The 26,217-nt window shown below is 52.0% G+C and overlaps 1 protein-coding gene across 9 annotated transcripts in view; it reads left to right on the top strand.

Moving 5' to 3' along the window:
- Positions 1-26,217, top strand: part of NEO1 (neogenin 1) — a 328,814-nt gene that overhangs the window by 247,261 nt on the left and 55,336 nt on the right. For 5 of the 9 annotated variants that reach the window (XM_068144291.1, XM_068144283.1, XM_068144285.1 and 2 more), the window contains exons 8-12: positions 4,249-4,468; positions 15,742-15,896; positions 17,017-17,165; positions 19,094-19,232; positions 25,538-25,587. In XM_068144291.1, the coding sequence (XP_068000392.1) occupies positions 4,249-4,468; positions 15,742-15,896; positions 17,017-17,165; positions 19,094-19,232; positions 25,538-25,587 (713 nt within the window). The remainder of the gene's footprint in view (positions 1-4,248; positions 4,469-15,741; positions 15,897-17,016; positions 17,166-19,093; positions 19,233-25,537; positions 25,588-26,217) is intronic. The other 4 variants (XM_068144292.1, XM_068144287.1, XM_068144290.1 and 1 more) reach the window with 1 other exon arrangement.

Genomic DNA, 26,217 nt, shown 5'->3' with positions numbered 1-26,217 from the left:
TCTTCTCTCTAGCAACCAGCCCCAGAACAAGAGGACACAGTCTCAAGCTGTGCCAGGAGAAGTTTAGGCTGGAGGTGAGGAGAAAGTTCTTCACTGAGAGAGTCATTCACCATTGGGCTGTGCTGCCCAGGGAGGTGGTGGAGTCCCCATCCCTGGAGGTGTTCCAGAGGGGATTGGATGTGGCACTTGGTGCCATGGTTTAGTCATGAGGTCTGTGGTGATAGGTTGGACTTGATGATCTTTGAGGTCTCTTCCAACCTTGGTGATACTGTGAGACTGTGATCAATGTCTGTAAATATCTGTGGGGTGTGTGTCAAGGTGAAGGTGCCAGGCTCTTTTCAGTGGTGCCCTGTGATAGACAGTATCACAGTATCGCAGTCTCACAGTATAACTAAGGTTGGAAGAGACCTCGAGGATCACTGAGTCCAACCTGGCACCACAGACCCCATGACTAGACCATGGCACCAAGTGCCACATCCAATCCCCTCTTGAACACCTCCAGGGATGGTGACTCCACCACCTCCCTGGGCAGCACATCCCAATGACCAACAACTTGCTCGGTGAAGAACTTTCTCCTCACCTCGAGTCTAAACCTCCCCTGGCACAGCTTGAGACTGTGTCCTCTTGTTCTGGTGCTGCTTGCCTGGGAGAAGAGACAAGGGGTAATTGATACAAACTGGAACCCAGGAAGTTCCACCTCAACACCAGGAGAAACTGCTGTGAAGGGTGCTGAACAGGCTGCCCAGAGAGGTTGTGGAGTCTCCTTCTCTGGAGACTTTCAAGGCCCACCTGGATGTGACCTGCCCTGGGTGATCCTGCTCTGGCAGGGGGGTTGGGCTCAATGGTCTCTGGAGGTCCCTTCCAACCCCTACCATTCTGTGACTCTGTGCTAGTTGGGATGATTCCCTGACCCCATTGCAGGGCTCCACATTTTTCAGTGGTGAACTCTCAGGTTCCCACCAGCCCAACCTGGTGTGTCTCTCTCTCTCTGCCCATGTATCTACCACTCCTTCCACCTGTAAACCAGATGTTCTCTTGTCCCATCCTCTAGGTCACTGATTAGACTAGACTAGACTAGACTAGACTAGACTAGACTTGAATTGAATTGAATTGAATTGAATTGAATTGAATTGAATTGAATTGAATTGAATTGAATTGAATTGACCAGGTTGGAAGAGACCTTTGAGATCATGAAACTCTCTGTCCCAGAATCAAGCTCTGGGTAATGCTACTCTTTACCCAAGCCACCAGTTGGTCTTAATCCCATTCAGCATGGCACTGGGAGCCTGCTGGGCTAGTCAGCTCTCCACCGACCCCAAGAGCCACCCACCCAGTCTGGATTTGACTTTCCTAGTTCCAGCTCTGCATGCCTGGGTGGTGTGTCTGTATTTTGTCTGGTTGGCCATTTTGTTCTCCAGTTTTGCCTCCTCTACACTTTCTGTGCTGAAGCTGGGCCAGGGTTCTCCCTGTTCAGCTAGCTGCTGCCTTGCCATGGCTTTGTTTTCTTCATGTGGGATTGTGAATGGTTTGTCCCTGAAGATCAGTGAGCTCTCCTGACCTCAGCTACCTGTGAGGGCAGCTGCCCATGGGATTGCCCATGGCCTGTGGTCATGCTGAAGTTTCTTCTCCTGTAGCTTGTTGTCCTGATTATGCCAAATGCCTTCCTCAGTTTCCTCAGCATGGGTCATGTCAGCTCTGGTCACCCAAGGCTTGTGTCAGCTGAGGATGCTACTGACTCAGGTTTCTCCACAAAGGTCTTCATTTCTGAATAGCAAATACTGGAGAGCATCTCTGCTGCTGGGTCATCATCCAGCACTGGTGTCAGGAGCTAGCCACAGCACACCCTGGTGCTCACTGCTTTGAGAAATGGTGGTGTTGGTTGGAGTAGGGTTACAGAGGTAACTCTAAGTGCCAATAACTTGAGCTAGAAGCTTCTCAGCCCTGAGCTGCTGCTGTTGCTCTTTGGTGTCTTGTGCTGCACCATCAGCGAAGGGCTGAAGCTGTGGGGTGAGATCTGCTGTACTGAGTAGTCTGCAGTAGCAAGGTTGTCCTCAGGGACATTGGGGCCCTGTCTGAGCTGAACCATGCTGCACTTCTATGAGAAACCTAAGTACAGGACCAGAACAATAGCTCAGGTTTTGCTATGACTGTGAAGTTGCTGGTGTGGGCTACTGACTGGGAGAGGGGTGCTGGAGAAGACTGGGTTGTGATCTGTGGAAAGGATAATTAAGAAGATCTTCTTGAGTACTTGACTTCCTGTGGTCAATATTTTCAGTACCAAAATATCCCTCTTCCTGGCTCCAGGAGTCTTGCAGAGTCCTGCAGGGAAGTGAAGAGTCTTGATTTTAGCATAAAAGCAAAACCCCGTATCACTAAGCTGGCAGGAAATTGGTGATGGCATTTACACCAGTACTCACTGGGGGAAGGGAAGCTTGCCCAGCTGGCAGGGTGGGCAGTGTCTGAGAGGAGATGAAACATGACTGAGGGCTTCAGGAAAGGTGGAAGATGCAATGGAACAGTAACAAGCCAGGGAGGGAGGACATTGCCCATGGCCCCAGGGAGCTGGGACTTGTTTGTGGTAGTCTTTGGTGCCCAGAAGCAAACCCTTGTGTGTGTGTGGTGCTGTGTAAAGTGGTGTTGAGTGGGAAGCCAGGAGGTGTCTCACAGTCCTGCCCACACTTCTGCTACACTGTGCAAGTCTGAGTAAAGCAAACAGCTCGCAGGAGGTTTGTTCTTCCACCATCGCCTGCAGCGGGCCACGAAATACTAATCAAAGCCTGAGTTCTGCCAACTCAGGACCTGTGTGTGAGATGACACTTTGGCTGACAAGGCTTTTGGGGTGTGAAACCAGAGTTGTTGATACTGATAGGTCTCTTAGTGCTAGGTCTCTTAGTGCAGCTGAGATGTTCTCATGCATTTGCCTCAAAGTTCAGTCCTTCAGGCAACCTCTTCTGCTCGGGTCGGGGGTGGGTTGTGCCCGTGGAGACACAAGCCCAAGTGTTCTGCTAGTTGGGTGGAGATGCTGCAGCTCAACATGCTCCACTGGTCCTGGAGGAAAAAACAAAGCTGAGCCATTTTAGTTTGTTCCTGTAATTCCTAAGTGAACAAAGCAGCATAGATTGCTGTGTGGAAAACACCATCAGGTGGCTTAAGCTTGGTAAATAGTTCAGAGTGGAGAAACATCCAAGGTACCCTGAGCTTCAGGATTTAGTTACTAATTGTGCTTCTTGTGACACTCTCTGGTAATTGGGGTCCAGCTGCTCCAAATATTACTGTTAGATTTGCTGGCTGGATTGCTTTAATAGGATTTGGAGGGCAGCTCTTGGTAGGTTTCAGCTTGTGCTGTTAACTTGCCAACCTCTTAATGCAATAATCCTGGCTGCTTATCCCGGCTTGAAAGCAGGGAAGCAGGAGGATGCTCAGGGCTGAGCACGACCAAGTTTGTCAGGGCTTTGGAGAACACAAAGCAAGAGTTGTTCATCCTTGCTAGGAGCTCTGTGAGATGATGCCCTGCATGTTATGAGAGCAAGGAAGGGCACTATGGAAAGAAAAAGGATGGCCCAGAGTGAAAGGAAGGGATCTGTATTCCCAATGCCACAGGCAGTGTGCCACCAGTGCCAGCGGTAGAACCCAGCCGGTTCAGAGAGCAGTTACCAGGTGAATCGATTTCAGGTTTTGATGGCACAGACCTGGATGAGTTTCCACTTCTTAAATGGATTTTGTCTGTTCATTATTTATTGTTTCTAATGATTGAGAACAGTATCAATTCATTCTGCCTGCTGATGAAAGAACATTTGGCCTGGGTGGATTTTGGAACACATACAAGTTGGGTTGCTTTATTGCTATTGCATCTGGTTGCCAAAGACATGAAAGTATTGTTTGCTGCTGGTATGTCCTCTGCTGAGGTCTTCATTTGCCCTCAGCTTTCACCCTTCCCTCCCCCTTTGCCACTTCCATTGCAGTGGAGATCTGGTCTGCTTGCCTCGACAGTGATGTGTCCTTGAGTATTCCCCCATTAGTTTTCAGTAGTTACCTCTGCCTGCATGTCAGCCTTCAGTTTAATGACCTTTTTTGTGTGTGTTCATTTCCTTTTGTTTCCCATCGTGGTTTTGTTTATTTCTTTTGTGTTTTGTTTTTTTTCCCTGTTCTCTTTTTTCTTTCTTTTATAAACAAACCAAAAAAAAACACACAAAAATCCGTGGTGGTGTTTGCCCTTCATATTCTTCCCCAATGTTTGCACATGACAAGATGTTGCCATCCCAACATTACCTCCCACTTCACTGACCAGTGCCACTAATGACCATCTAGCACCAGCTACAACAGGACCACTGCCTTCAGCCCCACGGGACGTCGTGGCCACCCTCGTCTCCACTCGCTTCATCAGGCTGACGTGGCGGACGCCCGTGTCGGACCCTCAAGGAGACAACCTCACCTACTCAATCTTCTACACCAAGGAAGGTATAAACAGGTAAAGATCTCAAATGTCTGAAGTGCTTCCTAGCAGCAGAATACAGAACTAACCAGGTTGGAAAAGACCTTTGTGGTGGGTTAACGCCCATTCAGCGGGAGGGAGGGAGGGCTCGCAGGGTCTTTGCCCTCCCTGCAGGAGGGCATTTCCCCCCCTGGGAAGCTGAGTCTGTTCCACTCCCCCCTCCATGCCCAGCTAGGGTAGAAAAGGGAGGACATTGCAGCCATTAGCTCCCTTTGGCTCCTGCCTCTCCTGGATGGGAGCTACTGCAGCTGCCCTCCTGCTTCTCTGCCACGTGGTGAGGCCTGATCCTTCTCCCTGCTGCCTCTGTGCCTCTTCAGAGAGAGACTGGTTTTGTATTACTATTATTGTTTGTCCCCCTCCCATCCATCCTTGTTCCCTGCCCTTGTGAACCTTACCTGTTATTGTTATATATATATATATATATATTGTTTAAAGACAACTCTTTACCTCTCTACTTCCAAGCTGACTCCAAATTATTGTTTGGTGGATTTACTCCTTCCTTTTTTCTGTTGGGAGAGAGGAGGGGGGAGTGGGGGAAGAGATTCTCAGCCTTGCCTCCATCTGAGCTCTTAACTCCCAGTTAAGGCTCAAACCACCACAACCTTCAAGATCATCAAGTCTATTCTATTACCCAGCACCATCTAATCAACTGAACCGTGGCACTGAGTGCCTCATCCAGGCTCTTTTTAAACACCTCCAGGCATGAGGACTCCACCAACTACCTGGGCAGCACATCCCTAGGGCCAACCTCTCTTGCTGGCAAGAATTTCTTCCTAACATCTGACCTAAACCTCCCCTGGCACAGCTTGAGACTGTGTCCTCTCTGTCTGTCACTGCTTTCCTGGCAGAAGAGACCAACCCCCAGCTAGCTACAACTTCCCTTCAGGGAGTTGGAGAGAGCAAGAAGGTCTCCCCTGAGCCTCCTCTTCTGCAGGCTAAGCAACCCCAGCTCTCTCAGCCTCTCCTCACAGGGCTGTGCTCCAGACCCCTCCCCAGCCTCCTTGCCCTTCTCTGGACACCTTCAAGTCTCTCAATGTCCTTCTGAAACTGAGGAGCCCAGAACTGGACACAGGACTCAAGCTGTGGCCTAAGCAGTGCTGAGCCCAGGGCACAATCACCTCCCTGCTCCTGCTGGCCACACTCTTCCTGATGCAGGCCAGGATGCCCTTGGCCTTCTTGGCCCCCTGGGCACACTGCTGGCTCATGTTCAGCTCCTGAAACATTCAAGTTGGAAAAGACCCTCAGGATCACCAAGTCCAACCCAGAACCCTACTCTACAAGGTTCACCCCTAAACCATATCCCCAGGCACCACATCCAAACCACCTTTCAACACACCCAGTGCTGGTGACTCCACCACCTGCCTGGGCAGCACATTCCAATGCCTGAACAGAATCACAGAAACAGAAACATTGAGGTGGGCTAAAACCCTTGGGATGGAGTCATGCTCTGGCATAGATTCATAGAATTGTCTGGGGCTAGAAGGGACCTTAAAGATCATCTCATTATAACCTCCCTGCCACTAGATCAGCTTGCTCATGGCCTCATCCAGCCTGGCCTTGAACGTGTTCAGGAAAGGGGCATCCATGGCTACTCCCTGGGCAACCTGTTCCAGTGTCTCACCACCCTTACTGCTCCAGTGTCTCACCACCCTCACTGCTCCAGTGTCTCACCACTCTCACTGCTCCAGTGTCTCCCCACCCTCACTGCTCCAGTGTCTCACCACCCTTACTGCTCCAGTGTCTCACCACCCTTACTGCTCCAGTGTCTCACCACCCTCACTGCTCCAGTGTCTCCTCACCCTCACTGCTCCAGTGTCTCACCACCCTTACTGCTCCAGTGTCTCACCACCCTTACTGCTCCAGTGTCTCCCCACCCTCACTGCTCCAGTGTCTCACCACCCTTACTGCTCCAGTGTCTCACCACCCTTACTGCTCCAGTGTCTCCCCACCCTCACTGCTCCAGTGTCTCACCACCCTTACTGCTCCAGTGTCTCACCACCCTTACTGCTCCAGTGTCTCCCCACCCTCACTGCTCCAGTGTCTCACCACCCTTATTGCTCCAGTGTCTCACCACCCTTACTGCTCCAGTGTCTCCCCACCCTCACTGCTCCAGTGTCTCACCACCCTTACTGCTCCAGTGTCTCACCACCCTTACTGCTCCAGTGTCTCACCACCCTCACTGCTCCAGTGTCTCACCACCCTCACTGCTCCAGTGTCTCACCACCCTTACTGCTCCAGTGTCTCACCACCCTTACTGCTCCAGTGTCTCACCACCCTTACTGCTCCAGTGTCTCACCACCCTCACTGCTCCAGTGTCTCACCACCCTTACTGCTCCAGTGTCTCACCACCCTTACTGCTCCAGTGTCTCACCACCCTTACTGCTCCAATGTCTCACCACCCTTACTGCTCCAATGTCTCACCACCCTCACTGCTCCAGTGTCTCGCCACCTGCACTGGAAAGATTTCTTTCCTAATCTTCAGCCTACATCTCCCCTCCTCAATCCATTCCCCCTCATCCTATCACTCCAAGCCCCTGTCAAAAGTCCTGACCCTTCTTCATGCTGGCTTTGCTTAGAAGCACTGTTAACCTTAAGTCTTTGATGCTCCAAGTCTCCCAAGCTGTGGAGCCTGAGGCCTTGTGCTCCCATCCCTCCTGCACCCTGGTCAGAGGTTTGCTGTGCGCTTGCTGCACACACTACTCCTATGGGCAGTGCCTGTGCCTGTGTTTGACTGACTGTGAACAGTTGCTACCTGCTTTTAGCAGGCTGCTGGGAGGCTAAGAGCAAGCCTGGGCTGTAACAGCTCTTCAGGAACACTGTCACTGCTAGAATCTGTGCCATCCACAGTGGGCATGGAAACGTCCTGCAGAGGAGCCATGTGCTGCTGAGAGCCAGCAGTCACTTCATGCTCACATCCCTGTAGCTGTAGGGAGAATCATGGCATAGGTGTTGGTGCTCTCCTCTCAATCCCTGCAAACAGGGACCCTGTGGGCCTGAAGCAGTTGAGAGGCTTTGAGCTGTTACCCTGATGGTTTAGTTGCATCCACCCATTTTCCTTCCTGGTGGGATCTGCTACTCAGGATGACTGTTTGGAATGGTTGTGATCATTTTGAAGAAGTTGGAGCTGACAGACACTTGGAGCAGTGCTTAATTAATTGCAAATTAGCTTGCTGAGCAGATTTCTTACTCAGGAGAAAATTGTCTGCCTGCTTGCTGGCTAGAGCATGGGACTCAGAGTTCAGGAAGTCATTTGAAGAGAGTAAAAGCCACACAACTATTGTAGGGTGAATTGCCACTCTCTCTTAATTCTGTGGACAGACATCTTGGCCAGGCTCAGGACCATCAGCTGAGGCAGCTGGTAGTGTTTTCTTTGTCTCCCAAATGCTGCTTTTCATACTGCTGCCTTACTTTGGCAATGTTCATTCTTACTGAATCATAGAATCATACAATGGCTTAGGTTGGAAGGGACCTCAGAGACCATTCACTCAAACCTCTTTGCCATGGGCAGGGACACCCCTCAACCAGACTTGGTTGTCTGAGGCCTCATTCAGCCTGGCCTTGAACGCCTCCAGGGAGGGGGCAGCCACAGCCTCTCTGGGCAGCCTCTTCCAGAATCTTCCCAGCCTCATACCAGAGACCTTCTTCCTAAGATCCAATCAAAGCCTACCCTCCCTCAGCTTCAAACCATTCCCCCTTGGCCTGTCTCCAGACACCCTCAGGAGTAGTCCCTCTGCAGCCTTCCTGCAGGACCCCTTCAGGTACTGGCAGGCATCTCTAAGGTGCCCTTGGAGTCTTCTCTTCTCCAGGCTGAACACCCCCAGCTGCCTCAGCCTGTCCTCACAGCAGAGCTGCTCCATCCCTTAGATCATCCCTGTGGCCCTCTTCTGGACTCACTCCAGCAGCTCTGTGTCCTTCTTACACTGGGGGCACCAGAACTGGAGGCAGGGGTCTCAGCAGAGCAGAGGCAAGGGACAGAATCCCCTCTCTTGCCCTGCTGCCCACACTGCCCTGGCTGCAGCCTAGCACACAGCTGCCTGCTGGGCTGCAGGAGGGCACTGCTGGCTCCTGGGAAGCTTCTCAGCAATCAACAGCCCCAAGGCCTTTTCTTCAGGGCTGCTCTCATCTCACTCTTCTTCACCCAGCCTGCATTTGTGCCTGGGGTTGGCCTCACCCAGAAAATAGGTGGGATCTTGCCAGCTGTTCTTGTTCTTGCCTTTCCTTCACCCCCCTGGTTGGAACCAGTGGGTTTTCAGAAAGTGCCATCCTGGAGATGGCTTCATGTCTCCTCCTGTATTATTTCTGAGGAAACAAAATGCATCCCCTTCCACTCTGTGCAGTGTCATAGAAAACTGGCAAATGCTCCTCTTGGACCCAAAGCATTTGCAGAACAAAGGGTCAGAGGAATCCCCATAATCTGTGGTCAATACCTCACAGTATCACAGTATCACAGTATCACTTAGGTTGGAAAGGACCTCGAGGATCATCGAGTCCAACCTATCAACACAGACCCCATGCCTAGACCATGGCACCAAGTGCCACGTCCAATCTCCCCTTGAACGCCTCCAGGGTCGATGACTCAACCACCTCCCTGGGCAGCACATTCCAATGACGAACGACTCGCTGGGTGAAGAACTTCCTCCTCACCTCGAGTCTGAACCTCCCCTGGCACAGCTTGAGACTGTGTCCCCTTGTTCTGGTGCTGGTTGCCTGGGAGAAGAGGCCAACCCCCTCCTGGCTACAACCACCCTTCAGGTAGTTGTAGAGGGCAATGAGGTCACCCCTGAGCCTCCTCTTCTCCAGGCTAAACAATCCCAGCTCCCTCAGCCTCTCCTCACAGGGCTGTGTTCAAGGCCTCTCCCCAGCCTTGTTGCCCTTCTCTGGACACGCTCAAGTGTTTCAATGTCCTTCTTAAACTGAGGAGCCCAGAACTGGACACAGGACTCAAGGTGCGGCCTAACCAGAGCAGAGTACAGGGGCACTATGACCTCCCTGCTCCTGCTGGCCACACTATTCCTAATGCAGGCCAGTATGCTATTGGCCCTCCTGGCCACCTGGGCACACTGCTGGCTCATATTCAGGTGGCTGTCGATCAGCACCCCCAGGTCCCTCTCTGTCTGGGAGCTCTCCAGCCACTCCGACCCCAGCCTATAGCTCTGCATGGGATTGCCGTAGCCAAAGTGCAGCACTCGGCACTTGGACTTGTTGAATGCCATCCCATTGGACTCTGCCCATCTGTCCAGTCGGTCGAGGTCCCTCTGCAGAGCCTTTCTACCCTCTAACTGACTAACATCTGCCCCTAACTTTGTGTCATCTGCAAACTTGCTGATGACTGACTCTACCCCTTCATCCAGATCATCAATGAAGATGTTGAAGAGGACAGGGTCCAGCACTGATCCCTGGGGGACACCACTGGTGCCTGGCCTCCAGCTGGATGTGGCACCATTCACCACCACTCTCTGGGCCCGGCCCTCCAGCCAGTTCCTAACCCAGCACAGAGTGTAATGGTCCAATCCAGGGGCTGACAGCTTGGCCAGCAGTTTGCTGTGGGGGATGGTGGCAAAGGCCTTGCTGCAGTCCAGGCAGACCACATCCACAGCCTGCCCCACATCCACCAGGCAGTCACCTGATCATGGAAAGAGATCAGGTTGGAGAGGCAGGACCTGCCCTTCCTGAATCCATGTTGGCTGGACCTGAGCCCTTGGCCACCCTTCAGGTGCACAGTTATTGCCCCCAGGATAATCTGCTCCATCACTTTCCCTGGCACTGAGGTCAGGCTGACCGGCCTGGAGTTTCCAGGTTCCTCCATCCGACCCTTCTTGTGGATGGGGACCACGTTGGCCAGTTTCCAGTCATCTGGGACCTCACCTGTGAGCCAGGACTGGAGGAAAATGATGGAGAGTGGCCTAGCTAGCACATCTGCCAGCTCTCTCAGCACCCTAGGATGGATCCCATCTGGTCCCATGGACTTGTGGATATCCAAGTGGCTCAGCAGGTCCCGAACTAACTCCTGAGGCAATCCTAGGTGCTGAAACTGCTGTGTCCAGTCCTTGCCCAGCAGCCCTCTGGTCTTGAGTTGACACAGTCCACAGAATGTTTCCCCAGCAGAGTGCTTCAGCTGGTGCTTATGGATGAGCAGATAGTTACCCTGACTTCATGAGATCTTTGTTTGCTGAAGTGTCCTTCTGGATCAGGCTTCAAAGCAGGCTCTGAAGGCCTTTCATTAGCACATCCTCCCTTTTCTCTCAACTTTACCCCACTCCTTTGCTTTTTGGAAGGTTTTTGTTGTGCATCATTAAAGAGAGAGGTGGTCTCACACAGTTCACAGAGGGGTATGAAAGCACTCTGCAATCCTTTCAGCCTGCATTGGAGAATGAGAACAGCAAAATAAAACAGAGGAGGAAAGGAGGAGAGAAGTTCTCTTTACCACTTTGATGTTGGCCCTTTCTGCCTGGTTGGGTGGCCCTCGCTGGCAGCGAGGGGAGTGTGCCACACACACCTAAGCAGCTGGAAGTCAGCAGGTTTTGATGTTAAAGCTTGGGTGTGCATCCCTCCTTTCCTCTTCAGTCTTCTGAACCACTGCCTAAGTGGTCACTTTGTAGTCCCTGAATTATACATGACCATAGATCTTTGCTGGGCCTTAAGTGCCTCTGTGCCATCTCCTCCTACAATTACAACTTTGCCTACGTGAACCATTTTCCTTTCATGCATTACTGGGTCCTCTTAGCAACCTGTGGGTTGTCTCCTCTCTATTTGAGCAGTGATCAGAATGAACCTTTGATTCCTTTTCCTTTGAAATCAGGCTGATGAAAAGCAAAACCCCACACATAAGGTGATTAGATGTCCTGATGTCTCCAGACCATCTTGAAAGGGCTGTAGAGAGACATAACACAATCAAGACTATCCAGCCAGCATGGTGGGGTTGGGAGAGACCTCTGGGGATCATCCAGTCCACCCCCCCTGTTAAAGCAGGGTCACCCACAGCAGCTTGCCCAGGGTCACAATGTCCAGGTGGATTTGGAATCTCTGCAGAGGAGACCACAACCTCTGTGGGCAGCCTGCTCCAGGGCTCCAGCACCCTCACAGTGAAGAAGTTGTTTCTTCTGTTCCCGTGGCATCTCCTCTGGTCCAGCTCGCCCCCATTGCCCCTTGTTCTGTCACTGGGCAATGCTGATAAGAGTCTGGCCTCAGCCTCTTGCTCCCCACCATTTAGCTCTTGCTGAGCATTGATCAGGTCCCCTCTGGGGCTGCTCTTCTTCAGGCTTAACAGCCCCAGGGCTCTCAGCCTTCCTCCTCACAGAGATGCTCCAGGCCCCTCAGCATCCTTGTGGTCCTCTGCTGGACTCTCTCCAGCAGTTCCCTGTCACTCTTGAACTCAGAACTGCACACACTGCTCCAGGTGTGGCCTCCCTCTGGTCATCTTCATGGCCCTCCTCTGGACCCACTCCAGCAGGTCCATGTCCCTCATGTGTTAAGGGCTGCAGAGCAGTACTCCAGGTGAGGTCTCACCAGAGTAAAGTGGCAGGATCCCCTCTCTCCATTTCTGACCATGCTGCTTTTGATGCTGCCCAGGCTGCCCTTGGCCTTCTGTGCTGCCAGTGCCCATTGCTGGCTCCTGTCCAGCTCCCCACCCACCAGCACCCCCAAGTCCTTTTCTGCAGGGCTGCTCTCAGCCTCATCAGCCCCAGTCTGGATTGCTGCTGAGGGCTGCCCTGACCTAGGTGTGGGACCTTACACCTTGCCTTACTGAACCTCAGGAGATTCTCCTCAGCCCACCTGACCTTTCCAGATTAACTCCTGTTGGCTGGTTTGGAGCTGTTGGCTTTTGCCCTTAGGTGCCTGATAGGTATTTCAAACCTTGGCTCTAGTTTACAAAGCTCTTTAATTGGGGATTAAAGTGGGATGAGTTAGAAGAGTCATAATGTTGTGCAGGGTAATGCAGTTCCCCATCCAGACCATCTGCTTTTGGTACCTATTATGCCTACCTAAACACATCACAGCTCATAAAAGGTGCTTGAGGCTCCCTGAGAAAGGGCATAAATGAGAGATTCATGGAGCACTTAATTAGATTAATCTCACCATATTTTTAACACACTGTGGGGAGGGAAGGCAACAGTTCCTGGTTATTACTGGAAATTGCCATGCTCTGAGGTGTCTCTTTATTTGGTGACAAATGGGGGCTGTTCCACTAAAGTAATCTGGGGGTTGATACTATTTTTTGGCTGTTGTTTGTATAATGCAATCTGAAAGAACAACCTTGGAGTGCTGATCTCTATGATACAAATCAGGCAGTGCATTTACACAGGAGGCAGGAGAGCCCAGTAGATTTTTGCATGTCAATGGGAGAGGAATATTGCTGCACAGCTGTGAATCAGCTGGCACTTACCCTGCCTTTCCAAATGCCATCTCAGATAGATCTTAAAGGAAAGCACCCATTTGCAAATGTGTTTGCAGGCAAACATTTTACACTAGATAAAACATGGGAACTTGAGGAGGGGAAATAGTTCTCTCTTTCCCTGCCCCCCAGGTTCATTTTCACAGGTTCACAGAATGATTGAGGCTGGAAAGGACCTCTGAGAGCTCCAAGTCCAGCCTCTGACCTAACACCACCACCTCAGCTAAACCATGCCCCAAGTGCCACATCCAGTCTTTCCTTAATGACCTCCAGTGATGGTGACTCCACCACCTCCCTGGGCAGTCCATCCCAGTGCCTAATCAGCCTCTCTGGGGGGAAGATTCATAGAATGCATTGGGTTGGAAGGGAGCCTCCAAGGTTGTCTTGGCCAACACCCCCTCTGCAGTCAGCAGGGACACCTCCAACTAGATCAGGCTGCCCAAGGGCCACCTTGAGTCTCCAGGGCCTCAACCACATGTTGTAGTATTTCCCCACTCTCACTGTGCAGAGCTTCCTCCTGATGTCCAACCTTAATCTCCTCTGCTCCAGTTTCAAACCACTGCCCCTCGTCCTGTCCCCCCAGGCCCTTCTGAACAGCCCATCCCCAGCCTTCCTGTAGGTGCCCTTCAGATACTGAAACGCAGCTCTGAGCTCTCCCTGGAGCCTTCTCCAGGCTGAACAGCCCCAGTTCCCACAGCCTCTCCTTGTAGGAGAGGTTCTTCAGCCCTCTGATCATCTTGGTGGCCTCCTCTGGACCTGTTCCAGCAGGTCCACGCCTCTCATGTGGCAGGTCTGATGCCTTAGTGTGTCTCTCATTTCTCTGTCAGCTTCTGTATCACAGGGGAAAAAACCCCAACAACAAAACAACCATCCCCCCCCCCCAAGCTTTCTTTTTTTAACAGAATATTCAAACCAGAATATGATTTCTTCCTAAAGGAAGGGAAATCTTTTGTGACCATTTCAAATGCAGACCTGCTCTGCTGCTGCTGCTGCTGCTCGTTTGAGGGTGGAAATGAATGAGGATGTGCAATAAGTGAAGCTGTTATGCAGTGCCATTTTAGCTCCACTTCCATGAGAGGAAGGGAAAAAACAAACCCCAAACAAAACAGAATAGTCTGGAAAAATGTGTGGAGAGAGCTCTGTAGTTCCAGTGAGTGTGTTGTTTCCCTCTCTGAGAGGTGCAGGGTGATCATGGAAATCAACAGGGCTTTCAGAGTGTTTGCAACCAGGTGATGCTCAATGAGCCACACTGGTTGTGTACAGTAAAGGAAAAAGAAAGGACAAAACATCAAAAATGAGGATTTGGGCATATTTTTGTTTGATCTAAATCACAGCCTTGTGGCTGGGAGGTAGGAAGGAGGAGACTGGGGAATAATTTTGCCTGGGCTCCTGCATTAAAAATGATTTAATAGCAGCTAATCACGGGGACGAGAAGCGTCTGCCCTCTGCTGTAGAGCTAAACAAAGTCTGGCAGACAAAAGGGGAGGGATTCTCAGCCAGGCACTCACACTCTCCCTTGATTTTCTCAGTGGGGGAGCTTCTGATTTCCTCTGTGTAACCCCTGCTTGGTTTGTGCTTGCAGGGAGCAGGGCAAATCTGGAGGTGTCCTTACCTGGAGGGAGCTCTGTGAGCACTCGTGTGGCAAGAGCGGTGTGTGGGGAATGCAGGCTGGAGTTAGCTGCTGGTTAATCTTTTACCCTCCTCCTCCATCCTGAGCTCCAGAAGAACCTGCCAAGAACCCCATGGCTCTCCAGGGCTGAAGAATCCTGACCTGGAGAGTTATTGGAATGTGCTGCCCAGGGAGGTGGTGGAGTTACCAACCCTGGAGGTGTTTAAAGATCATTTGGATGTGGTGCTTGGGGATATGGTTTAGGGGTGACCCTTGCAGAGTTCTGGGTTGGACTTGCTGATCCTCAGAGTCCTTTCTAACCTGAATGTTTCTGTGATTTTCTGTGATTCTGCCTGTAAACCCAGGCAGAATTGAGGCAACTCCTGGTTGCCTCAGTACACCAAGTGTATTCTCCCAGCTTCATCTTGGAGTTCAGCTCGCAAAATCTCAGCCTTTTTGCTGAGCTGAGCAGAGGTACTGGGCCTCAGCACATTCAGGCACTGGCAGGCAAGCCAGAGGTGGGGTCACAGAATCACAGAATGGTGAGGGTTTGAAGAACCCTGCAGAGATGATGGAGTGCAGCCTCCCTGCAAAGCAGGAGCACCTAGGGTAGGTTTTGTGGTTTTATGTTTGTGTTGTCTTTTCTCAGGGAAGTTCATAGAATCATAGAATGCTTTAGGTTGGAAGGGACCTTGAAGATCGTCTACTTCATGGGCAGGGACACCTCCTACTAGCCCGGGTTGCTCAAGGCCTCATCCAACCTGGCCTTGAACACCTCCAGCGAGGGGGCATCCCTGAGCAAACTGTTCCAGTGTCTCTCCACCCTCACTGGAAAGAATTTCTCCCTGATCTCCAGTCCCAGTCTTCCCTCTTCCAGCTCAGAGTCACTGGCCCTGTCACTCCGAGCCCTTGTCAAAAGTTCCTCCTGTAGCCCCCTTCAGGTACAGGAAGGTTGCTCTAAGGTCTCCCTGGAGCCTTCTCTTCTCCAGGCTGAACAGCCCCAATTCTCTCAGCCTTCAGAGAGGGGGCATCCCTGACCTCCCTGGGCAGGTTCCAGAGTTAGAGGCTGTTTGTCCCCAGCAGTTGTGGGCTGCTGCTGTTTGAGTGTGCAGTCAGCCCAGCGTCGCTAACGGGAGCCACACCCCAGGGGGACGCACCTTGGTGCCGACCACTCCTTGCTTTTCCCCCCTCACAGACCCTCTTCCCACTGAGTGACTGTTGCTGTACCCAACCCTTTTGTTTCCTAAGGGAGCGTGTTGAGAACACGAGTCGTCCTGGGGAGACGCAGGTGGTGATCCAAAACCTGATGCCGGAAACGGTTTACACCTTCCGGGTGGTGGCGCAGAACAGGCACGGCCCCGGCGAGAGCTCCGCGCCGCTCAAGGTGGCCACGCAGCCCGAGGGTAAGCTCCAAGCTTGGCAGATGGGGGATCACAGGCTGCAGGGGGTTGGAAGGGACCCTCAAAGGTCATCTTGACCACTCCCTACCTGCACTCAGCAGGGTCACCTCCAACTACAGCAGGTTGCTCAGGGCCACATCAGATTTGGCCTTGAATGTCTCCAGGGACGGGGCCTCAACGATGCCTCTGGGCAGCCTGTTCCAGTATTTCACCATCCTCATGGTAAAGAACTTCCTCCTGATGTCCAGCCTGAGTCTCCCCTGCTCCAGTTTCAAACCATTGTCCCTCATCCTGTCACTCCAAGCCCTTCTAAACAGTCCCTTCCCAGCCTGCCTATAGGTCCCCTTCAGATATTGAAATGCACACTGTTGGCTCATGTCCAGCTCCATCCATCAGCAGTCCCAAGACCTTTTCTGCAGGGTTGATGACAATTGCATCATCCCCCAGCCTGTATTGATAGTGAGGATTGCCCCAACCTAAATACAGGACCTTGTACTACACCTTACTGAACACAGAATCACAGAATGGTCCAGGCCGGAAGGGACCTCCAAAGGTCATCCAGTCCGACCTCCCCACAGTCCACAGGGACAGCCCCAACTAGACCAGGTTGCCCAGGGCCATGGGCAGGGACACCTTCCACTAAACCAGGCCTCAAGGCCTCATCCAACCTGGCCTCAAACTCACCCAAGAAGTTGCACTTGCAGACCATAGCTCCAAAATGACGTTCCAGGCTGGTGTCCTTACATGATTCCTTCTCCCCACCAAGGAGAACCGATAGGACGTTGCTTGTTAAATCCTTTCAGTGTTCTGTTGTTCTGAATTGATACTGCCTGAGAGAGAAAAGGAAAGGCTTGAGAAAATGCAAAGTCTGTCATTTGTTCAGATCCTTCAGGACAAAAGGAAGCTGACCCAGGAAGAAGCTACCTGCAGGAATTAGTTCCTTCCAGGGGAACAGGCCAAAGCCAACTGCTGCTGTTTCTCTGGCAGCACTCAAAACCATGCCATGAAACGCTGAGATGTGGGGAAAATGCCCAGGTGGAGTTGGTTGTGGTGAAGTGGATTAGCTACAGCAGCTGTTAGTGGTGAGGCTGGTGACTAACAGGGTTTCATGCTTACATTGCAGTTCAGCTTCCTGGGCCAGCACCCAACATCCGAGCCCACGCCAGCTCCCCCACCTCTGTCACGGTCACCTGGGAGACGCCGCTCTCCGGCAACGGCGAGATCCAGAACTACAAACTCTACTACATGGAGAAGGGGCAGGACACTGAGCAGGTACGGGGCCAGCTCTTCCTGCCTGGGGCACAATGCCATCTGCAGCCTCTCTTCTTTTCTTCACAGAATCATTAAAGTTGGAAAATGCCTCCAAGACCATGGAGTCCCATTCTGAGCCCAGCACTGCCTGGTCACAGCTAAACCATGGCTCAGCACCACGTCGGCAAGGCTCTTAAAGTCCTCCAGGGATGGGGACTCCATCACTGGCCTGGGCAGCCTGTGCCAGGGCTTCACAGCCCTTTCAGCAAAGAATTTGTTCCTCATGTCCAGCCTAAACCTTCCCTGATGCAACTTGAGGCTGTTCCTCCTTGTCCTGTTGCTTGTTACTGGGGAGAAGAGACCAACCCTTCCCTGGCTTCAATCTCTTTCAGGCAGCTGTAGAGAGCAATGAGGTCTCCTCTCAGCTTCCTCTTCTCCAGGCTAAACACGCCGAGTTCCCTCAGCTGCTCCTCACCAGCCCTGCTCTCCAGACCCTTCCACAGCTTTGTTACCCTTCTCTGGATGTTCTCCAGCCCCTCAATGTCTTTCTTGGAGTGAGGGGCCCAAAACTGGACCCAGTACTCAAGGTGTGGCCTCACCAGTGCTGAGCACAGGAGTGTAATCACTTGCCTTGTCCTGCTGGCCACGCTTGCCTTGTCCTGCTGGCTGATCCAGGCTGGGATGCTGTTGGCCCTTCTTGGCCAGCTGGGCACAGTCTAGCTCACGTTCAGCCAGCTAGCAACCAGCACCTCAGGGTCCCTTCTGATCCCCCACCCTGTGCTTGGGCTCTGGGATTTGGTGATGAAATTACCTTTTCTACTTCTGCATCCCACCATGCAAAATGTAGCATTAACCTCTCCTCATAGCTGCTCTGCCAGCTCCCTCCTCACTTAGGGAAGCAGTGTCCAGCTTGTGACTTCAGTTAGGTCAGTAGAATTTTCTCTCACAGTTCACTGCTAACATCTGGCTGGACACTGAGGTTCTGGAGCATGTCCAGAGAAGAGCCATGAGGTTGGTGAGGAGTTTGGAGGGTGTTGTATGAGGAGCAGCTGAGGGAGCTGGGGTTGTTCAGTCTGGAGAAAATGAGACTGAGGGGAGACCTCATTGCTCTCTACAGCCCCCTGGGAGGAGGCTGCAGTGAGGCTGGTGTAAGTAATCAGCATTAGGATGAAAAGGAATAACCTCAGATTGTGCCAGGGGAGGGTTGGGTTGGAATTAGGGAAAAATTTCTTTGCTGCAATAGTAGTCAGGGATTGGAAGAGGCTGCCCAGGGAGGTGGTGGAGTCCCCAGCCCTGGAGGTGGTCAAGAAACCTGTGGCCATGGCACTTCAGGATCTAGTTTAGTGGTCATGGTAGTTGGGTTGCAGTTGGACTTGATGATCTTGGAGATCTTTTCTAACCTAACTGACTCCATGATTCTATGATGTAAGCTGTGGGTTTGATCTGCAGGTGCCTCAGAGAGGTGTCGTTCCTGCTTGGCACTTTGAGCAGGACTCTACTGAAATTAAGACATCTCTCATAGCAGCAAACCTGGTTCTGACCTTGACAGGCATGTGGGGTTGTATAGCCTGGAGAAGAGGAGGCTCAGGGGAGACCTTCTTTGTCTCTACAACTTCCTGAAGGGAGGCTGTAGCCAGGTGGGGGTTGGTCTCTTCTCCCAGCCAAGCAGTGACAGAAGGAGAGGACACAGTCTCAAGCTGTGCCAGGAGAGGTTTAAGTTGGATGGTAGGAAGAAATTCTTCCCAGAAAGAGTATTTGGCTACTGGGATGTGCTGCCCAGGGAGGTGGTGGAGTCCCCATCCCTGGAGGCGTTTAAAAAGAGCCTGGGTGAGGCTCTTGGTGCCATGGGTGAGTTGATCAGATGGTGCTGGGTGATAGGTTGGACTTGGTGATCTCAGAGGTCTTTTCCAACCTGGTGACTTCTGTATTCTGTATTCCTTCCTGGGCAGGATGTTGATGTGGGAGGGCTCTCCTACACCATCAATGGCTTAAAGAAGTACACAGAGTACAGCTTCCGAGTGGTGGCTTACAATAAGCACGGCCCTGGAGTCTCCACCCAGGACGTCGTGGTGCGCACGCTCTCTGACGGTAAGCAGCCCTGCTCCAGTTTCTTTGTTGGAACAGGATCCCCCTGGCTGACTTCCTTGCAGTGAATTCTGAACCAGACTTCTGCTGGTTTTTGTTCATTGTTGCCCTGCTTTATGAATAATGTGCCTGTTGCCTGTGGCCATAACCTGGTGAAAGGTTCCCTGGAGGCTTTCCAAAGGGGGTGGAGGGAAATTCCTCTACCTTGCAGAAGTAGCTGGGGTAGTGATTAGGGAACAACAGCCTCCTTCATTTCAACATCAGGAGTTTATTTCATGGGTTACTGAGTCTAGTAAGTATTAAGAGGAGACAGAAAAACAGCAATATTGAAGGCAACAGCTCCCAAGTGTTTGGGTTTTTTAGGTTCTGTAATGAGCCAGCTTCTGCTTTTGGAGTGTTTCCATTTTAATTGTGCTCATATGGACAGCTGTGGCATGGCTGTGTTAGGACTGCAGCACAGAGAGTGTTAAATCAACTGCATCTGATAGTGAAAGCAGGACGTGGTAATAATGAGCAAATGTAGCTACCTGAACAGCTGCGGAAGGATCAAAGTCAGTGTTAGCTTCAGCTTGTTAGGTGTGTGAGGGCAGGCAGGGCAAAAGTGAGCCTAGCCTGGCAGCCTCTCCCCAGGAGGGACCACAAGCAGAACAGGCAAGCAGGGAGGAGTCTTGTCCCACATTCTCTCTGCCTCCAAAAGCCTGTTCCTGGGGAACTTCTTGGCTCTGCAGTGGTTACTGTGTGTTTACCAAGACCACTTCTCTGCCATGGAACCCTGCCAGCATCCTCTTTAACCTACAGCAACTTTCATCATCCAGAGGCTCTGCAAACAAATTACCAGGGAAAAATCCTCCTTTCTTTTTTCTTTTGACTGTTTTGGACCTGCTCTGTGTTAGTGTCTCTTGCTGCTAATATCCAGAGCTGCCTGAAGCAGTGGATAGTCACTGTCCCACTCCTCATTGTGGAGACCGTTGCTGCTTCCTCTTTCCCAGACTCCAAAGTCACAGCAGTGTGGCTTGGTTTGAGCAGACAGGAAGGTGTTTTACCCCAAAGGAGTGAAACAAGAGCACTCACACAGAGGTGGAGGTTAAATAGAAATACTGTTTACCACTATACACTGAGATACAAAGGGTGTTCAGGGGGAGAGAAGGGAGTATCTACCCAAACAGAATCAGTTTGGCCCTAGCTTCTCAGCTGAGCCCAACAGGCCTCAACCACGCCAAGCCTTCCAAAACCTCCCCCTCAACACTAAGCCTCAGCAGGCCCAGCGAAGGCCAAGCTGTGCCCCTCCCCCCCCAACCTGTAACACAGTGCTTCAGGTCCCTTTCCTGAACTTCTGACTAGGTTTATTTTCTCCTGTGTGCTTTTAATAGGCAGAGGGGACTGAAAAGGCATCCAAGTTGGAAGTGTGTGACTACAAGAGTGTGGCTCGCTCTTGGGGCTCATTCTGACCTCTGAGGTTACATTTCTTGGGTAGCCAGATCTCAGTGGAACTGGTCTGCTTAGAGCCATTGTTTTGCAGGTGGAGTTAGGATCATTTTCCCCAGGTGTGTAACTTTATCTACCATGAGTTCTGTCTGACACTTCAGTATCCAGGGGCAAAATGTCCTGAGGTCGTTCTGCAGTTCTTTACCCTCAGTCTGTACTAACATTTTGTAGCATCATAGAATGGTTCAGTTTAGAAGAGACCTTAAAGATCATCTGGTTCCAACCCCCGCCATGGGCAGGGACACCTCACACTAGAGCAGGTTGCTCAAAGCCCCATGCAGCGTGGCTTGAGGCTTGGAGCCTGCACAACTTCCCTGGGCAACCAGTTCCAGTGCCTCACCATGCTCATGGAGAAGAATTTCTTCCTAATGTCTCACCTAAATTGAGCTTCTGCCAGTCCAAAGCCATTGCCCCTCATCCTGTCACATCACATCACGCTCTGAGCAACAGGAGTCCAGGCACTTGCCACAGCAGAGCTCCACAGGTCATGTCCCACCACCAACCTACCTTCTTTTCCCTTTAACCACTTGATTTCTCAGGCAAGGATTTTTGTCCCCTATTTGCTTTGCCTCTTAAGAGTTCTGTAGCAGGTTTGCAATGCAGGACTTCCCTTTAAAATGTGGCAGTCAGGTATTATTACTCCATGGAGTATTGGTGCTCCATCCATGGAGTATTATTGCCCCATCCATGGAGTATTACTACTCCCTCTGTGGAGTATTGCTACTCCATCCGTGAGGTATCACTGCTCCATTCATGAGTTTCATGCTTTACCATACCTTCAGTTTGCCTACTACAAGTTTCTGACTTACTGCTAGGAGCTGCTCAGATGGAGCCCCTTTTAAATCCTGGCATCAAATTTGCCACCTCCCAGTATCAGGGTAACTTGTGAGAGATTATCTGTAAGCCATGGAACACCTGAATGCCTAAGTTCCTTGAGAAGTCCTGGGTGAAGGGCAGCACACTGCTGTTCATGTGTCTGACCCTTCCATCAGCCCTCCTAGTGGTGTTTGAGATGGAGAGTTCCTCCAGCTCCCTTGGAAAGTATCACATTCTCACAGCCTCACAGTATAACTTAGGTTGGAAAGGACCTCGAGGATCATCAAGTCCAACCTATCAACACAGACCTCATGACTAGACCATGGCACCAAGTGCCACATCCAATCTCCTCTTGAACACCTCCAGGGATGGGGACTCCACCACCTCCCTGGGCAGCACATCCCAATGACGAACAACTCACTGGGTGAAGAACTTTCTCCTCACCTCAAGTCTAAACCTCCCCTGGCACAGCTTGAGACTGTGTCCTCTTGTTCTGTTGCTGGGTGCCTGGGAGAAGAGACCAACCCCTTCCTAGCTACAACCACCTTTCAGGTAGTTGTAGAGGGCAATGAGGTCACCCCTGAGGCTCCTCTTCTCCAGGCTAAACAACCCCAGCTCCCTCAGCCTCTCCTCACAGGGCTGTGCTCAAGGCCTCTCCCCAGCCTTGTTGCCCTTCTCTGGACACCTTCAAGTCTCTCAATGTCCTTCTTAAACTGAGGGGCCCAGAACTGGACACAGGACTCAAGGTGCTGCCTAACCAAAGCAGAGCACAGGGCACAATGACTTCCCTGCTCCTGCTGTCCACACTATTCCTAATGCAGGCCAGGATGCCCTTGGCCCTCTTGGCCCCCTGGGCACACTGCAGGCTCATGTTCAGGCAGCTGTCAATCAGCACCCCCAGGTCCCTCTCTGTTTGGCAGCTCTCAGCCACTCTGACCCCAGCCTGGAGCTCTGCCTGGGGTTGCTGTGGCCAAAGTGCAGCCCCTGGCACTTGGACTTGTTGAATGCCATCCTGTTGGCCTCTGCCCATCTGTCCAGTCGGTCGAGGTCCCTCTGCAGAGCCCTTCTGCCCTCTGACTGACCAACATCTGCTCCCAGCTTGGTGTCAGCTGCAAACTTGCTGATGACTGACTCACTCCCCTCATCCAGATCATCAATGAAGATGTTGAAGAGCACAGGGCCCAGCACTGCTCCCTGGGGCACAGCACTGGTGACTGGCCGCCATGGAAAGCTCTCCCCTCCCTTCTCCTCAGCACAAATGCAAAGCAGGTCCCTGAGTGCCCTTGTTCTGTCGTTCCCTGGCCACGTGCTGACCCCACAAGTTCTCTCAGGTCTGCCAGCTCCTGATTTGTTTGAGGAAGAATTTGTTGTTACTTGTAATGTCATTGCCAGTCCTCCTCAAGTTCTTTCTGGCCCAACTTGACATCTAATCTATTGAAATTTATTCTCTAAAGCTTTCTGAAGGATGTCATCTGGCTTCTTGCAATCCTGTCCCCCTGCTGCTCAGCCATCTTGGCCTCCTCCTTCAGTCTCTCAGGTCTTTGCACATGAATGATGCACCTTCTCTCCTTATATTGTCTCCATGTGCTGTCTCTAAGCAATCTCCACTGTTTTTTTCCTGCAGGGATTTCTTTCTAAGCTTCTTTTAGCTTCTATTTTAAAAGCTGCTGCGTTTTCACCTAGGTTTTTGCTCCTAATCTGTTACGGTGGCTTGCTGAAGCATATCTCTTCAGGCATTAGCATTTGAAGCAAGGTTTCTGTGCTGCTCAGAGGGATTGATTCTCTTCTCATGGTCTCCCTGATCTGTAGGAATCAATTGTGTCTAACAGCTGGACTTTTAATTCCTGTGTTTCACAGAATCACACAATGGGAGGGTTTGGAAGGGACCTCCAGGGACCATTGAGCCCATCCACCCTGCCAGAGCAGGATCAGCTGGGGCAGGTCACACAGGAACACACACAATCACACAGAAAACATCCAGTTGGAAGAGACCTCAAAGATCATCCAGTCCAAGCTTCGACCCAGCACTGAAGGGTCAACACTAAACCATGTCCCATCTCCATGACTGGTCTTGAAAGGCTCCAGAGGAGACTCCCCAGCCTCCCTGGGCAGCCTGCTCCAGGGCTCCAGCACCCTCACAGTAGAGAAGTTTCTCCTCATGTTGCGGTGGAACCTCCTTGGGTTCCATCTTGTACCCATTGTTCCTTGTCCTGTCGCTGGACACCACTGAAAGGAGCCTGGCACCTTCATCTTGGCACCCACCCCTCAGATATTTATAGACCCTGATAAGGTCCCCTCTCAGCCTTCTCCTCTCCAGATTAACCAGTCCCAGGGCTCTCAGCCTTCCTCCATAGCAGAGATGTTCAGAAACTGCAGTCATCCTCATACCTCTCTTTTGGGCTCTCTCCAGCAGATCCCTGTCTCTCTTCACCTGGAGAGGGCATTTCCTTTAGCCCAGTGTGCCTTTTACTGCCAGGCCACCTAGAGCTATGCACACAGGAGTGTTCCCTTAGGTTGTGGCTGCTGTGATTTAATTGGAAAATGCATTATTCAGGCTGGGACAATCTTCTCCTCCTGTTGTATTACTCCTCTGTCCTTGTGCTCTGGGGAAACTTCCTCCTGCTGTCAAGGAACCCTTATCTGTGCCTTTGAGATAACATTTGTGAGGCTGAAGGGCAATGATGAGGACTCCCTTGGTCTGGGCTTCTCTCTTAGGTTACCTTTTTGTCTACTGGAGTTTCACTGTCATGACCAGCAAAACACTGCAGTGGGAAAGAGCTAACAGAGAGTGGAAGTTCAGAGGCAGAAAGTATCTCTGAGATGTGCTTCACCTCTTCAGCAGCACAGAGGTGTGTTGAGTCTGAGGGCTTCCTGTGATGGGAAATCAGAAGAAAAGCCATGGCTAGAATTCCCCAGGAGGGTGGTGAGAGCCTGGCACAGGCTGCCCAGGGAGGTGGTGGAAGCCTCCTGCCTGGAGGTGTTTGCAGCCAGGCTGGAGGTGGCTGTGAGCAAGCTGCTGTGGTGTGAGGTGTCCCTGCCCATGGCAGGGGCTTGGAACTGGATGATCTTTGAGGTTCCTTCCAACCCTAACAGTTCTATAATCCTATAACATAGGAGGGGATTCTGCCCCTCTGCTCTGCTCAGACCCCACCTGCAGCACTGCACCCAGCTCTGGTGCCCCCAGCACAAGAAGGACCTGGAGCTGTTGGAGAAGGTCCAGAAGAGGCCACAAAGATGATCAGAGGGCTGGAGAACCTCTCTTGTGGGGACAGGCTGAGAGAGTTGGAGCTGTTCAGCCTGGAGAAGTGAAGGCTCCAGGGAGACCTCAGAGCAACCTTCCAGTACCTGAAAGGGGACTGCTAGAGAGCTGGGCAGGGACTTTTGACAAGGGCTTGTAGTGACAGGATGAGGGACAACGACTTTGAGCTGGTAGAGGGAGGATTGAGACTGGAGATTAGGAAGGAATTCTTACCAGTGAGGGTGGGAAGACACTGGCACAGGTTGCCCAGGGAGGCTGTGGATGCTTCCTCCCTGGAGGTCTTTTAGGCCAGGCTGGATGAGGCCTTGAGCAGCCTGGGCTGGTGGGAGGTGTCCCTGCCCACAGCAGGGGGCTTGGACTAGGTGATCTTGAAAGTCCCTTCCAACCCAACCAATTCTATCAGCCTATGAAGCAAGCTCAGATGTGGGCTCCCAGAATCAATTATCTGAACTGAAGATTTGATTTGGAAAAGTTCTGAGTGTGATCTCTTCTCTTGGAGGTCATGAGAAGGACCTCCTGGTATGAACCACTCCTTCCTTCAGGGCCTGTGTAGAAGCCTGAGTAAAAACATCCAGTGCCAGGCACTGCAGCTCACTAAGTGCCTCAGCTGGGATTTTGTGGCTCCTTCATGTCATGTGTTAAACCAGAATGCTTTGCACTTCCACCATGGCTGGTGGCAGGGAGTAGCTGTGTGTGGAAATGGAAGTGTGTGGAAGTCCTGGAGTTCTAATTGCTTCAATCTCTGCAGTGCCCAGCGCTGCCCCGCAGAACCTGACGCTGGAGGTGCGGAATTCCAAGGTAAGTGCTGAGCATTTCCTGTCCCTCCTGGGGAAGGGGAAGCTTGGTGGGTCTTAGACCAACCAAACTGTAGAGCTGCTTTGGGTCTTTCTTCACACTGGCCACACCAACCCCATGCAGAGCTACAGGCTGGGGACAAGAGTGGCTGAGAGCAGCCAGGCAGGGAGGGAGCTGGGGGGAGTGGTGGAGAGCAGCTGAACAGGAGCCAGCAGTGTGCCCAGGGGGCCAAGAAGGCCAAGGGCATCCTGGCCTGCAGCAGGCAGAGTGTGGCCAGCAGGAGCAGGGAGGTCATTGTGCCCTGTGCTCAGCACTGCTTAGGCCACAGCTTGAGTCCTGTGTCCAGCTCTGGGCTCCTCAGTTTCAGAAGGACATTGAGAGACTTGAAGGTGTCCAGAGAAGGACAAGGAGGCTGGGGAGGGGTCTGGAGCACAGCCCTGTGAGGAGAGGCTGAGGGAGCTGGGCTTGCTTAGCCTGCAGAAGAGGAGGCTCAGGGGAGACCTTCTTGCTCTCTGCAACTCCCTGCAGGGAGGTTATAGCCAGCTGGGGGTTGGTCTCTTGTGCCAGGCAGGCAAGCAGCCCCAGAAGAAGAGGACACAGTCTGCAGCTGTGCCAGGGGAGGTTGAGGCTGGA

This window comes from Melanerpes formicivorus, unplaced genomic scaffold (assembly GCF_026170545.1).
Source record: "Melanerpes formicivorus ecotype bairdi unplaced genomic scaffold, bMelFor1.0.p_v2 SCAF_10, whole genome shotgun sequence".
NCBI lineage: Eukaryota > Metazoa > Chordata > Aves > Piciformes > Picidae > Melanerpes > Melanerpes formicivorus.
This window is presented reverse-complemented; position numbering and strand designations above follow the sequence as displayed.